General features: G+C 46.1%; 1 protein-coding gene across 6 annotated transcripts in view; it reads left to right on the forward strand.

Moving 5' to 3' along the window:
• Positions 1–636: 636 nt before the first annotated feature.
• The window catches only part of LOC119175098 (sequestosome-1), a 44,527-nt gene continuing 30,182 nt past the window's right edge, over positions 637–14,981 (forward strand). For 3 of the 6 annotated variants that reach the window (XM_075894727.1, XM_075894729.1, XM_075894728.1), the window contains exon 1: positions 637–699. In XM_075894727.1, coding sequence (XP_075750842.1) covers positions 652–699 — 48 coding nt within the window. In that variant the 5' untranslated portion in view covers positions 637–651. The other 3 variants (XM_037426325.2, XM_037426326.2, XM_037426324.2) reach the window with 3 other exon arrangements.

Raw genomic sequence — 14,981 nt, forward strand, 5'->3', positions numbered from 1 at the left:
TATTTAGGCGGTGCACTTCTCGTCCGACTACGTTAAACTTGAACTAGTTTTAAGACGCCATACTGTCGAAAAGGTGAAATTTACAGTGCGCATTTGTACAGAGACCCGCTATATTCAGCTTTGCCAACTGTAAACGTTCGGCGCAAGGCTAGCACCCAAAAGTTTTTTTCTTGAGGGGGGGGGGGGTGCAGCAGAACGACTTACTTTGGCAATTGGTGGTCGCTGTGAATGCGTGTAAATATTTTAGTATACCCTAGGAAATTCAATTAAGAAAGGATCTCGTGGTGTAGGGGGTTCAGATTCGATTCCTCTGCCCTCTCTACTTAAGGCTTCCTGGTTCTGCGTGCGCTTGAAACGGTATTTTTTAGAAATCTCACAACTTTCTGAGCACAGCTAACTTTCAATAAATCGGCTCAGCTATTCTGAATTATTTTCGATCTCTCACAAGGGCTTTTATGGAGCGCAAATTCAGTAGATTGGCGTGTCATATTTCAGGGGCTACGGCATTGTGTGCTAGACATGAATGACGGGCAGGTACGAAGAATTCTGCATCAAGAAAGCGCGATGGAGGAGCCGAAGCGCATAGCAGTTCCTGCACGCGGTGCGTGGCTTTTTCAGTACTATTCGACTGCAGCGCCGTCGCTACGGGCAATGCGGAAGGAATCAGGCGGCGAGGAGTACACTCAAACTGGTAGGCACGTAGGTGTTTTTTGGTACACTCTAGTTCCGTTTTGTGGTACAGTGAGCCTTGGGGAAGTAAAAGTTACCGACAGAATCGTCGAGAACATTTGAACGAGTGCAAGTCATTTGAGCGCGAGCGTATATATATATATACCACCGAGGGGCGCATTCGCCGTCATTGTGGAGTACCATATCTTCGACGTTGTCGCAAACCTCAAGTAAGCATATTTTAGGCCTTGCTCTCGGCTCGTGTCGTACATAGTTCGTCGTAGTATCATATTCAATCTTAATGCGATGTCTCGAGGGACTTGTCTGCTCTTAGATGTTTTAATGACTGATCGCTCAATGTGCAAATACGGAAGCACACCAGAAGCGGCGCTCGCGCTCTTTTGGGGTACAGAAGCGTGGCGGTTTGGGCTAGTTGCAGTCATGAGCACGTAACCAGTAAAGAGTAACAGGGTTACAGTGTTTACATAAGTAACCTGTTACAGTTAATCTGAGGAAGTGACGGCGTACTTTTGCGTTACTGTACAAAATATGTAATAGATCAGAAAGCAAATGACTTTTCCGTTACTGTACAAAATATGTAATAGATCAGAAAGCAAATGATAGGATTTATTTAATGAAAACATACGAAGGCTTGCTCGGGTAGTCGGAATTGCCCGTGGTAAAATACTAGACGCAGGAAACCTAGAAGATGGCTCAACACCAGCCTTCTTTGTGTACGCCTGATTATGTTGCGCCAATTTATTTGTTCATGCACCTTGGTTAAAATGGACTTAATTTGCAATTAATAGTAATGATCGTCCTTGCACACTAGACAGGGAAAGCGTAGTTGGTGCTATGGAACGACAGCATTATCCTAGGATGCTTATTAGCGATACCCAGAAGCACATGCGAAGAGGAATGGAAAATGCGTCACGGGTAAAGACGTTCAATGTGACTATTTCCGATGTTCAAGGTGTATATGGCTCTGCGTCCGCTGGGCGCAAAGTTCTCCTGTAAATCTACAAGCACGATGGGGGGATTGCGACGCGACTTAACATCGGCGGAATGGGCAGGAAGAAAGGATCGACAAATGGGGTATTGCTAAAGCAACTCGTGTAACGCGTTCTAGGACGGAGTTTGTTCAACATTGCTGGACAACTGGACATAACTTTGACATAAGCAATGCGATGACGCTAGCGCGTGAACGAAGTTTGGGAGGGGATGCGGGAGAGAAAACAGCGAGTCGGAGTTACCGTATTGCGCTCTGCTGTGTTCTAGCCGCCTGTCAAACAAGATTAGCTCAGAGCCTCGGACGAAGGAGACTAAAGTTGGCGTCCTAATCATTCATCGATACACCAAGAGCAGAGATGGCAGCTCAAGTGACCAAAAGATATATATGTGAAAAAAACGGACTTGAACTTGGTCTTAGCGACCTCCACTCCCACGCTGCGAGGGGAGCGGTGTTGTGGAAAGATGAAAAGTGGCGAGAAAATGGGAAAGTAACTAACGCTATTTCCCGTCGCAGTTACTGCGTGAAAAAGTAAGTGTTACAGTTACAAGTTCCTATAACTTAAAAGTACCTTGTTACAGTTACAAGTTACTCAAAGCAGTAACTAGTTACCAGTAACATGTTACTGTAACTAGTTACTGCCTAAGACTGGCAAGTTCGTATGACATGACAATTGCTCTATATAGCTCAAGAATGGAACGACGACTTGTCCCTTTGTCGACAGTGTTCTCGCGCTGTAACAATCGTCTTGTGTGGTGGCTTGATTTGCGCATTTAGCAAGCTGTCGTTTGCTGTCCTCTTTGGGCTTGTGTACATGGGAAATAGCTGCGCAGAAACAAAGGCAAACATAGAAAAAAAAAAGGGGGTGTGGGTGTGTGTTTGTAGCAGCAGTGATAAGAGGACCATTCGTTTCACCTGCACTTCGTGAAATGGTTCACGAAAGCGTTGCACTTTAGCATTCATTTCGAGAGTTCAACATGGTGGCACCGCAGTATTGGTTTAGAAAAAGTGCAGCTGTCGTGCAAGGCCAGTTCGCGAATTCCCTGCACCTGTTCGTGATGCGAACCCCTTCCTTCCTGAAGATCCGCGCCGACATCTCGTACGTTCCCTGAACGTATGGAACCGGTACGCGTTTCGGGGGGCTGCCAAAAACGGATACCCGAAAACTTCATTCGAGCCGCCACCCGCCACGCAGAGCAACAGAGGATACGAAAACCCCAGTCAACCTTAATTGGCAGCCTCCCAAAATGCGTACCGGTTCCATACGTTCTGTGAACCAGCTAGATGTTGGCGCGGATCTTCAGGAAGGAAGGGGTTCGCATCGCCCACGTGCCTTGGTGTACGCTGGGCCGCCTCCTCCCCCGCCCGAAAGACCAGCCAACAATGGACAGGAGCCCAGGTGTCGTTTACAAAATTTCGTACGCCGAGTGCTCCTCGTCGTATATCGGTAAGACGAAAAACCCACCGGAATGACGCAAGCAACACGCCAACGATGTGAGGAAGTTCTACAAAGAGCACAGCGCAGTCGCCGGACATGCTGAGACGTTGGATCTCAAAATAAATTTTGAAGCGACGGCCATCCTTGAAAGCGAGCTGAACTGGAGGAGAAGATTGTTACTCGAGTCGTGGCACATGCAGAGGACAGCCCATAATATCAACCGCTCTCTTGGAACCGTTCCCCCAGTGTATTCACGCGGACTGCACTCCACGGCAAAACGTGAGAGAGAGAGAGGGGTGTCATTAGCCACCCCGCAAGTGCTTTGTAGACGCCGTTGCTATGCAGTCTCCGTAGTCACCCCTGAGGAAGGAACCAAGTCGGTTCCGAAACGACGGGTTTCTTCAAAACTTTTGGTTGGAGTCTAAATCATCTCCCATCTATATGGTCCGCGAATCCTGGAACCATGTCATTTTTCTTCTTGAGGCTTTTCATCTTGGTCTAAAGCTTGGCCTGTTGGCGTGCCTTGATGTTGTCCCAACGTTTCTGGTGGCACTCTATCTGATGTTGCTTGACGTTGTCAGTGCTAGAATCGCACTTCTTGCGCCTCTTCTGCTGCTGCTTTTCACACAACTTCAGTGGTGCCTCCCTCAAAATATGGTCACCTCTGACCTTGATCTGTTCTTCCTTGTCCAGAGCCCAGTGACATTTTCGCTTCTCCTGAACCCCTTTTGCACGGCACATTTCACATTCATTAAGGTGCTTCACCTTTTCCGCCTTCATCTCCTGTTTACGGACAATCTCCTTTTTAACCTTAGGCCGTGCACCTTTACTAGTGGACGAGTCAGTGAATTTAAGCTGACTGTAGACAACATAACTGTCGCGGTAGAAGGCAGCTGCACTCTGTGGTGCCTTTTCCGCTTTCGTGTTACTCGCAGCGGCTAGGCTTCCTTGACTCGGCTTGTGTCACTTATTGTGGGTTGGCTTAGCAGCTGGTTCGTGGCTTGTTTGTTGTTCTTGTACTTAAGTTCTGCAAGTCTTTAACCTCAGGGAGCCTCAATCTTACGGCTGGGACGCTGTTGAAGCTTATCCAGAGAACTGACAAGTTCCCATGCTGCTGAGTGGATATTTGCCTTGGCAGCCCATTTTTTCTGTTTTCAATTTCTTGGCCTACAGCAGCTGGCTTGCTATCTGGTACAGTCCTTGTTCTGGCTGTGCCGATTTGGTAACCGAGCCTTGAGCATGAAACACTTGACATTGGCGCTCCATGAAATCGCAATCCTTTTTGCCTCATCTACATGTTTGACGTGCATATGGTAATGCATCTGGCAAAAGGTTGGTGGAATGCTCAGCCCTTTTGCAGAGTGTTAAATTATCATCATTTGTGGCGAACAGGTTAATAGGTTGATGCGTGACGTCGTTAACTGCAGTAACTTCTTGCTACTGTGGGCCTACCTGCGCACAATGTAGCCATGGCATGTCCAATGTAGCAACCCTCATGCAAAGTGCTGCATCCTTCGCTTCATATGGCTTCAACTCGAGCAACACTTTATTCTGTTCGACGGGTAAGCATGGTGTTTGGGTGTTGTCCGGCAACGGCGAAAATGGCGAACAGGCTGTAGAAGATGTTGCTTGTGTAAAAAAAGGCGTAAAACCATCGGACAACAGCATTAGACATACTTGGGAGCGGCTTCTCTAAGCATCGCATAACAACACCGGTGCTGGAATGGCGAATTTCTGTTGGATGAGGTGTCCGGGCAATAAGCTCGGCATGGGCGGCTTCAAACCAGTCCTCTCCCAGGATCAAAGGCTAGGGGTTTCTAGCCAGAACAAGAACCTCAAGCACTGCAGAAATAGACCCCACAGTGATGAGAGTACATAACATAACAACTGACATGATGGCACCATCACCTACAACAAATACGGGAGGCTTGGACCATGCTAACAGGTTCCAAGATCCAACAAAACTCTGATAGAGCATTGTGTGTTTGGAACCACTGTCCGGAAATGGATCAACAGGACCCACAAGTGGAATGCATGCTTTAATTACAGCACACTGCACAAATGGTTCTTCGAGTGGCTCTGAAGCTTGAAAGCAGGCCATGGAAGGAAGACTCATTTGCTGGCTCTGAGCATTGCGTCTGGAATGAGGGCACTTGGATGAAAGATGGCCAGTCTGCCGACAATGATAGCATGTGGCCTTACTTAGGTCGTACCCTGGGCGATCAGCTGGTGTGCCATTTCTAGAGCTAATTGCAGAGTAGCCGCTGTCTTGTTCTTCCAATGGTAATAAGGAAATGCAGCACGAGAGTGGTGACTGACCCGGATCGATTGGTGATGAATATTTCTCGTTCATACTACCAATCTGCTGCACAGGCATGGGAGGCACTCGTGACGTTTATGTTCTGGCTGCATTGGGTGGCTGACTTGGGAAAACAAAGGCATGCTCTAAAGTTCGTTCGAGTTGGGCGATGGTGGCAAGAAATGCACTCACAGTTGGTGGCCGTTGTGGAAACGTCAAAAACTGCTTTAGTAGGTCACTCGGCACTCTCGGCTGTCGAGTCGGGCCCACCAGACAAATAACTGTTCCGGGCGATGTCATGAAGCAAGCGTTCAATCATGTCTTCCTTCGAGCTAGTCGTCTCCAGGTTACGGTGTGAAAGTTTATGGCGTATAAAGTCCGCTGTGAACCTGTGGAGGTTCCACAGTGGCCTCATTCCAGTTTATAAGCGGCATTGCGGTTGGTGGACGGGCGGGCAAGATTGAAGGAGGCTTAAGTCGGGCAAGGGCAGTGAGGTGGGCAGCTAGCTAAAAACGCCATCTCGCACGAAACAGACGAGTGGCTCCGGTTTCCTCGGCATGGTTCGTCGACGACTGCGCCAAATGTGAGGACTCGACAACGTAGACAAGGCGAAAATGTAACAAAAATGACTTTAATAAGCAGCAGCTACGGCATCAACACAGTCATGGTGCACGTGCACTCCTAGGAATAAATATCAAATGGCGTCGCGACTAGATCAACATGTAGCACTAGGTTTCCAGATTACGTGCAGTCTCAGTCGGAATTTCTGGAGCCCTCCACTACAGCGTCTCTCGTAATCGTGTGGTGGTTTTGGGAGGTTAAACCCCATTCCGTGACTGCAGTCATCGATTCATCACAGGTAGGGATATTGAGTTATATCCGAGTTCAGCACGTTTACTTACGTGATCGCGTCGCTTTCTCTAAAATGCCACCTAGATTCACAGCGATGTACGGCCAACCTTTTCCACTTGAATAGCCGCATTTCGTGTTGTTAAATGAAGTTAATGGTGCAACATATGTAAAGGTGTCCTTTTTTAACCCTTGAACTTAATAAACGCGAACCGCGACGGCACCGAGTCTATTAGTTGCTGAGCTACGGTAATTATGACCGGACTACTGCTGCAGCATCAGCGAGTTTTCACTGCTCTAAAAAGCGACAGGCGAACACTCGGGATGCAGTCGCAGCTGGCACACGCTGTCCACGGAATTGAGAACATCGCTCAAACTGCCTGCCATAGACGCAAAATCAGAGTGTGATCAAGCATGAGCAGTAGATCCCACGAAACAGTAGCTCACGAGAGGAAAATAAACGAAGCCTTACAACACTATTGAAACGAGCACAACTGCAGTGACCTCTGAACAAGGGCGAAGACAGGAGCGTGCAAAAGAGGCAGTAGCGCCTCCCAAACAATGCCAAAATTTCCCCCACCATGATGAAACAACCGTTTGCACCCCTCACTACAAAATCCCATTGAAGCCCATGTCTTAGTTCAACCAGGAAAGGGCGTCATAACTATCCTTGGTTAGAACGGCGATTCGCTGTGATGAAAGCTGCTTTGCTGCTATGCTCGTCCCCCATCGGCTGGTGAAGTACTTGTGGCCATCCAGCGAGTTGTAGGCTTTAATTTGTTGCAACGTGACGTGACTTGTCGAAAGCACCACTAGTTCACGATATTGCTGTGTGTCACAGAAGGCAGCAGATCGACGTTCGTTGTAGCATATCCTTACTGATGCACAGTTTGTGCAGGTCGATGTGTCATCGCACATTTCAATTTTCGCTCTGTAACTTACACGAGTCAGTCCCACAAGTTCTTCGAAGTACAGCGGGCAAAGTGCGTACACGTTTCCTTTCGTCATATCGCACGAATGACGCCGACAAGCTCCTACCTGGCGGTAAGCTGCGCTTATTGTTGATCATTGATGTTGACCAACATGGCGGTCGTTAACTTTGCCAGCCCGAGATGACGTCACGTGCAACCCATGTTTAGGGGACGGTAATGCCGCGTGTTCTGACCACAACTTCAACTGTCCTGAATAGCTTGTTGACTTCTTCTGTATAGTAGTACTGCCTAATTTTGTATGTTGAGCTTAAATTTGTTTTTAAGATACTTTTTGTGTGGGCCAACAATTCGAGCTTCTTTGAGCAGCCTTCAGAAATCGCAGTGAAGTGAATGTATATTGTAAGCATGACCACCCATAAATCATTGTGCGGGCATTGTGACGATTATGCAATCCTTCTGAATTTATTTTCATTGTTTTGTAATTAAGTTATTCGATTAATGGATACCTGATTTCACGGCAATGAACTTCTCTAAATCTGCAGGAAGGCTACGCATGCCAATCTCTTGTAGCGAAGACTGGATGAAGCATTCGCCACAATGGGAGCGATCACAATCTTTTGTTATGAGGCGCTAGCATTGAGGGACGCTGCTAGTGCATGCATGCCCTTATTCAGGGCTCCTGTGGTGAAGCAGTTGATATGACTGGCTTTGAAAAATGTCAATATAACTTAGGTTTTATGGTTTGTACCGTACTCCTCGAGGCTAAACATAATTCGAAATTTTTATTACTGGTCATTCCACTCGTATGTAGAGTGTCAACATTTTTGGCAAAACTTGAAGAAAAATGGCGAGTTTTGGCAAAATTTCGCTCATCGTTTGGCGAATTTCACTCGATAGTCGGTGGCAACCCTGGGCAGACAGGCCAGCGCTTCCTTTACTTCGAGATGCCTGGCACTTAGCCCGTGCTTCTGCTGTTTGCCCTATAAAGTTTCATACAATAATACTATGGGACACCTACATACTATCATTAAGAGAAGGGAAACTGTACTCTTGACAGTGCAACGAAAGCAGTACCTCCTCTATTTTTCAGTGCCTGCTAGGCTGTGGAGAGAACAATGGAGGTGCGCTGTCGGTTGAGTTGCGTGCCGTTGCCGCTTAGTTTTGGGGGGTGCCACTCGCATATGGGTCACTAGCGGATGAATGCACGTGGTTATAGGGTTCGAATATCTGCTTTTCATCTTGGCTCGATGGAGCAGCATCTAAAACGTACAGGGCTGCAGAGTTCTGAGAACGCATGTTTAAAACATGACGCTTTTATATGAAAGCTAACCATGGACAAAACTTGCACGATTCTCGAACTGAAAGCACATGGACTTTCGTTGTGAGCTTACCGCGTTCATTACATTCTTTGATATGAAATGGCTGCGAACCTCGGTGCAATGCACTCGTCACGTGCAAATTTTCAATGCACGAGTACCAACCATGACACCTCGAATCGAAGAAAAAAAAAAATGTGCGCAGTAAACAGGAGCGCAGGGTGCAATATGTTCCATGACAACACGGGCAATATAGCCACCTACATAGACAGCTGCAGCGTTGGAAAACTTGGTATACTGGACAGCTTTAAGTGCTTCAGCACATTGACAGGTTGCTACAGGAAGCTCAGCTGAGCCCTCACACCTCTGTGTACTTGCAGGCAAAACTCCTACATTCGGTCCAGTTTCTTCAGTGCTGACTACATTGCTGTCTTGTGATGCAGATGCAATGCCAGTCTTTAGCACTTTTTTCGGTCCAGAGATAACACCTTGGACAACCAGCTGGTCATTACAATCTACTGATAGTCTCAGTGTCCTAAATAGTGATTCAATGGGATCACTACTGAATTTCCTCGTTGGCACAAAATGGAACTTCTAGGCTGAGAGCAGGTAGCAAATGCAGGACACAATGGAGTATGTTGTGAGTAGCATTGCTTCGTAGGCCTCTGTTGTAAAAAAAATCCATGAAGAGATAACGTATCTTTTTTCAGTTCCTCTATGTACCTAGGAAATGAAACCTCAAGCCACTCTAGACAATCGTCATTTGGGTCGTTGTAATGCCTTTTGGAGGATAGCCTTGCAGGACAGTTGCACGCTGTTACTGGTGTCATGCAATAGAAACCACCTATACATGTTTCCCATGAACACTATCGTTGATCCTGCAAAAGCAACAGAAGGTTTAAAAATGGTGGCCGGCTTGCTTCTTTAGAACTTCCAGTGCCGATGTAATGTCAGAGGCAAACACTGCCCTTAGGTCGTTCAACTTTTCGATATTATTGGGGTACACGTTTCCTGCTTAAATGCCGCACTGGCTTGGCAAGCCAGGATTTCTGCATTTTGTAGAGCTTTTTGAGGTATGTAGCAGATGCCTCACCAGCCTTTCCAAGGTCTCATGAGAAAAATTGGGACCGGATATTTTTGATTATGTGGCAGTAACCATAAAAGAGTCTGTCTGGGTCGCATGGATGTTGAATTCGATAGGTCCCGCCACAGAGCTCTTTCATAACATTTATATTGACTTTATGATTGTCTTCGACTATTCGTGCTATTGTGAACCCAGTTTCTTCAACTTTTCCCAATGCATACACAAGCAACTTCGACAACTGGGAGCCATTGAGACCTTTTGTAAAAAATTATGAAACTGGAATTCTGTAAGATGTGCACAGCCCATTGATGATAATGAAGCACAGCATGAAGTTTGCCAGTACTACGTCACTGCTAGATTCGTTCACTATGCCCATATCAACTTGGCCGACAAAGCAGTCCTTTTGCTTGTTGTATCGAAGTTCTCGACTGAGGTGCATCAAGCTTTTCCACTTCAGCTTTAAGCCTGGCTTGCACTAATGTGTTGAAGCCTGTCTCCCCGTAACTGGTTCTTATGTAGTTCTGCAGGGTACTTCTGCTTGGTAGTTTGAGCAGTAGCTCCTTCCTCGCATGCTCATATGCATTTTTTTGAGAGATGGCGCTGTATAATGCAATGTCGCACAACATCTTCAGTCCATGCTGGGTTCTTGCGTCGAAAGTTTACAATTTCGTCCCATAGGAACACTGCTGAAATATGATTATCTTTTGCCTGTTCACGAATGTACTCCAGGTCACCAAAATGGTGGCCATTTTATTTTTTCAAGTTCGTTTATGTAGCTATTAACTGTATGTCGCAGCCGTTCAATCAGCTTTTTTGTCTTTTTTTTGTGCTTCCACTTGGCCCTTTCTGTCGCAAGAAGGCTAGACACACCAACATCTACCTGGGTCGCTTTATGGGAGCCACCTGCGTCACTGAAAGCTGGAGCTTCACCGTCAATTTCCGTCACGGCTTGTTGCTCCTTTCCTGCAGAATTGGTTTCATCTAATGTTAGCCATGGACTGACGGCCTGATGGTTGTTCGCTGCTGTTTCTTTTGCACCAATGTTTTTCCGGCATTTTCTGCGTTTTCTTACGGGCTCATTTTCTTTACCTGTGCAGACACAAGAGATCTCTTCCACATGCTCTCAGTAGCCCTCTCCTTCAATATCTGTGGCCTCATGTATGAGGGCACGATACCTTTCTTGGGGTGGCGTTGTTTGCCTTCGGCGAAGTCGGAGTCGGCTGCGTACTCTCAAATAGTTCAAGGTGGTATTCGGCACCCATTCATCCCTTTTTATTGCTTTTAGCCACTGTTCCCCAAGTGCCTCTTCCACCGGAATCTCATGGAAGTAGATGGCACGATTCCCGCGCTTTCTGTCCGAGTGACAACGTGGCACGCAACAGTATGCCATGGAGTCCTGTAAAACAACAGTCAGCGCCTGAGCAATATACTTCAGTACGGCAATCACGTCGAAAATTGCTTGCACGCAACATCATGACTCGCCACAGTCAAAAGAAAAACATTGTTAGCTCACCGCTCAAAAGAGAACGGATGATCCTACATGCGCTGATCCCCGCCGTATTCATGTATGCAATGCCATGATGGAGCCCTGTAAGACAACAGTCAGCGGCTCAGCTGTACGGCAATCGCTTTACAAATAACTTTCGCACTGAAACGTCGGAGGCTACAGAGAGCTCTTTCCCTTCAAAATAAGGCAAGTGTTGACTCACCGCTGTAGCGCTGACCACCTGCAGGAAACGTGTGGTCCTGCTTGTGTTAACCATTACCAGATTCCCGCACGCAGTACCATCGCAGAGATGTACTTCGTTACAGGTTTACAAGTGTACGTCGATGGCAAGAAACACAGCAAAAATGAATATGCAAAGCGCACAGGCGCACATGTAAACAAGTGACTGACCGAAGAATATACATGGGTTGCACGCGACGTCATTTCCGGCTGGCAAAGTGAGCAGCTGCCACGTTTGTGAACATCGAGTCGGGATAGTCAGGCCAGAGAACACGTGAGTTCAGCCAGGCTGTGCGTGCAGCTTACCGCCAGGTGGGAGCTTGTCTGCGTCATTCGTTCAATATGGCGAAAGGAAACGTGCACGCACTTTGCCTGTCGTACTTCGAAGAGCTTGTGGGACCGTCTAGGGTACATTACCGAGAACTTGAAATGAATGTGTGATGGCATCGACCCGTGCGAACAGAGCAGCGGTGAGGCCGCTACAGCGAACATCGATCTGCTGCCTTTTGTGACACACGGAGACATCGTGAATTAGTGGTGCTTTCGACAAGTAATGTCATGCTGCAACAAATGAAGGCCTACAAGTCACTGGACGGCCATAACTACTTCACCAGTGAATAGGTGAAGAACATAGCAGCAAAGCAGCTTCCATCACAGCGTTTCGTCGTTTTAAGCAAGGATAGTTACGACACTTTTTCACATTAGGGTCAAAGTAAAACTTTGTCTTGCTCTGGACACCTGGGCTTCGACAGGATTTTGTAGTGAGGGGCGCAGATCTGTGTTGCACCATGGTGGGGTAAATTTTGGTTTTGTTTAGAAGCCGCTAATGCTCCTTTCATACACTCCTGCCTATGCTCATGTTTAGACGTCACAGCAGTTGTGCTCGTGTTGCTAGTGTAGCATGCTTGGTTTATTTTCCTCTTGTGAGCTACGATTTCGTGGGATCTACTGCTGATGCTTCATCACACTCTGGTTCTGCGTCTATGGCAGGCAGTTCGAGCAATGTTCCCGCCTCTGTAGACGGCGTGCCCTCTGTGACTTCATCCAGCGTGTTCGTCTGTCGCATCTTGGAACGGTTAAAACGTGCTGGTGCTGCAGCAGTAGACAGGTAATAACCCAGCAGTAGGCTGGCTGCCCAGTTGGGGTTCACGTCATCCATTAATTTTGCGGGTTGTCCTGTAAAAGAAGATGCATTCACATATGTTGCACCGTTAACCTCTTTCAACAACATAAGACGCGGTTATTCAAGAGGAAAAGGTGTGAATCTAGGCGGCAATCTGGAAAAAGCCATGCGATCGTGTAAGTAAACGTGCCAAACCTGGACATAATTAGAAAATACCTCTACCTGTGATTAAGTGATGACTGCATTCACGGGCGTATTTCTCTTTCTTCAGGTTTCCTAGGTTAATGCGTGGCAGTCACGTGATTCAGAGCTCTTCGAACAACATCGTTGTTCACATGCACTGATTTGTTGCATCACTTGAACACTATACTGTAGCGACCTACGACACACATAACACGTTCAGTAGTACTGGAGCGGGGATTATGTGTATTTTCTTTCAGCTGTTTTGTCACGGCACTCATCTGCATTTGAAGAACGTATTATGCGTGCACACATCATAAACGAAAATACTTAATTTCTTAATTTAGTTTCATATGTAATATCGAGTGTGAACATGCTGTATAAGAGAATAAGCTGCAGATCGCAAAGATAATACCAGGAACATGTATGATGCGTTGTAATGCAGATTTGGTAGCCGTCCGGCCTGTTGTGACCGCGTTGCAACCTGTCACCTGTGAACAGTAAATTGCAGCCAGGTGCCCTGTTGGTGCGCATTCAATTGCAGCAGGGACTATTTAATTTCATGTAATTCCTTGTAAGCATCTTTTTGTAAAATCCCTGGGCTGTGCTAGCGCTAAGCACCATGAACCTTCATAATGTCTCAAGTTAAGAATGAGTCGTTTGAAACCGTCTTCATTTCGTTTGGTAAAGCTTGAAGCAACCCACACACCTCACGGAAACGTTTTATACTGACGCTTTTATCCAAACCTTACGCATGAGCGACATCTCTTTCTCTTTATATCTTTCTCTTTCTCTATCTTTATATATCATCTCTTTCTCTCTTTATATATATATATATATATATATATATATATATATATATATATATATATATATATATATATATATATATATATATATAATCGCCTTTGTAATTTTATAAGTCTAGGTACTTGTCTAATTTCTATATAAACCGGCTCAAATATTACACTTGCACATTTGTAAACATTCCACATTTTGGTTCAGGCAGCTATTCAACTTGTGCAACAGGAATAGAGATATTTGTAACTTTCATGGTAACTAGATATTGGTAAAGCATTTTCTAAAATAAGTCTTCTATCCTGAAGCTTGGGAAATATAACTTTACCTGGTATTCCTTTTCTTTAGAATATCAGTTTAAAACTCAAGCTTCACGCTCTTTAGAATATCAGTTTAAAACTCAAGTTTCACGCTCGGTGAGCCTTGATACCTCAGAAGCGAAAATGAGCCAATAGTATTGCGCTCATATTGCCGTTCTTACTCTTTCTTACGTCTTCCCGATGCTGTTTGCATGCGACTGCATGTTTAATTTACCTTTTTTTATTACTCTTGACTCTTGCATGCTTGATTAGCCGTTCGAATGGTTTCTCTTCATTCCTTTCTTATACCAGTTCATTTTTAGCGCATTTTCATGCACGCACCGATGTTCCCAAGGTCCATCACAACAGATACGCCATGCTTATGTCGCTGGGCACATGAGTTTTTGCATTCTGTTGCTGCCCCAGGTACTACCACAATGCTTACACGTGAGTAAGGTTCTTCCCACGCCACATTATTAAGGCTAAACTGGCTTCAAGTGCCCTGTGTGGAAACACAATGTGAAAAACTGCAGCGTGTTGCAGATGTCTCTCGCTTTCCGTGCACTTTCGAGTGCTGAATGCCCACGTGTCCGGGGCAGCAGCGGCGCGGCACGGCAGTTTACGGCAAAAGGCCCACGTGAGAGCCGGTGCTTTGGGCACTCCGCCTATTCTAGGTCGCTCTAGTGCAGTCCTCTGCGTACAAGAACTGCTGTGCTCTTTGACTTTCCCCGGTGCGCTGTTTTGAATCCGGCTTTTTTTTTGTGTCTGCCCGTCATTCACGTCTAGCACATGCTGTCAAAACTGATGAGGGATGATAGGCCAAGGTACTGAATATAGCTCAATAGGGCCTTGTGAGAGATAAAAAATAATTTATTTTCTTGCAGTTAAACTGTTAAAATGGTTACTATAGGTATGAAAACTATGAGAAAAAAAAAAATACCTGATTGGTACAGTGAGGCTTTACAGGCTCATTCATTATTACACATGCTACCTGGAGTTAGATGTGCTTTAAATTACTTTTCTACTGTGAACATCAGCAGCAGCACATGGCCTATACAGCTGGTAATGCGGTAAAGAGAACTTGGCTTCATATATTCTAACAATCGTAATTATTGGGAGCTGAAATACCCTGCCAAATGTGTATCGAGCCACAAGGCCGTAAGTATAGGGGGAGGAGAGAGCAACTTCACGCTTGTCGCGAGCTGTTCTTCACACCCACCGCCCCAAATTCTCTGTGCCAAAGGTTTAACATTGGTGAA

This window comes from Rhipicephalus microplus, chromosome 5 (genome assembly GCF_043290135.1).
Source record: "Rhipicephalus microplus isolate Deutch F79 chromosome 5, USDA_Rmic, whole genome shotgun sequence".
Taxonomy (NCBI): Eukaryota; Metazoa; Arthropoda; class Arachnida; order Ixodida; family Ixodidae; genus Rhipicephalus; species Rhipicephalus microplus.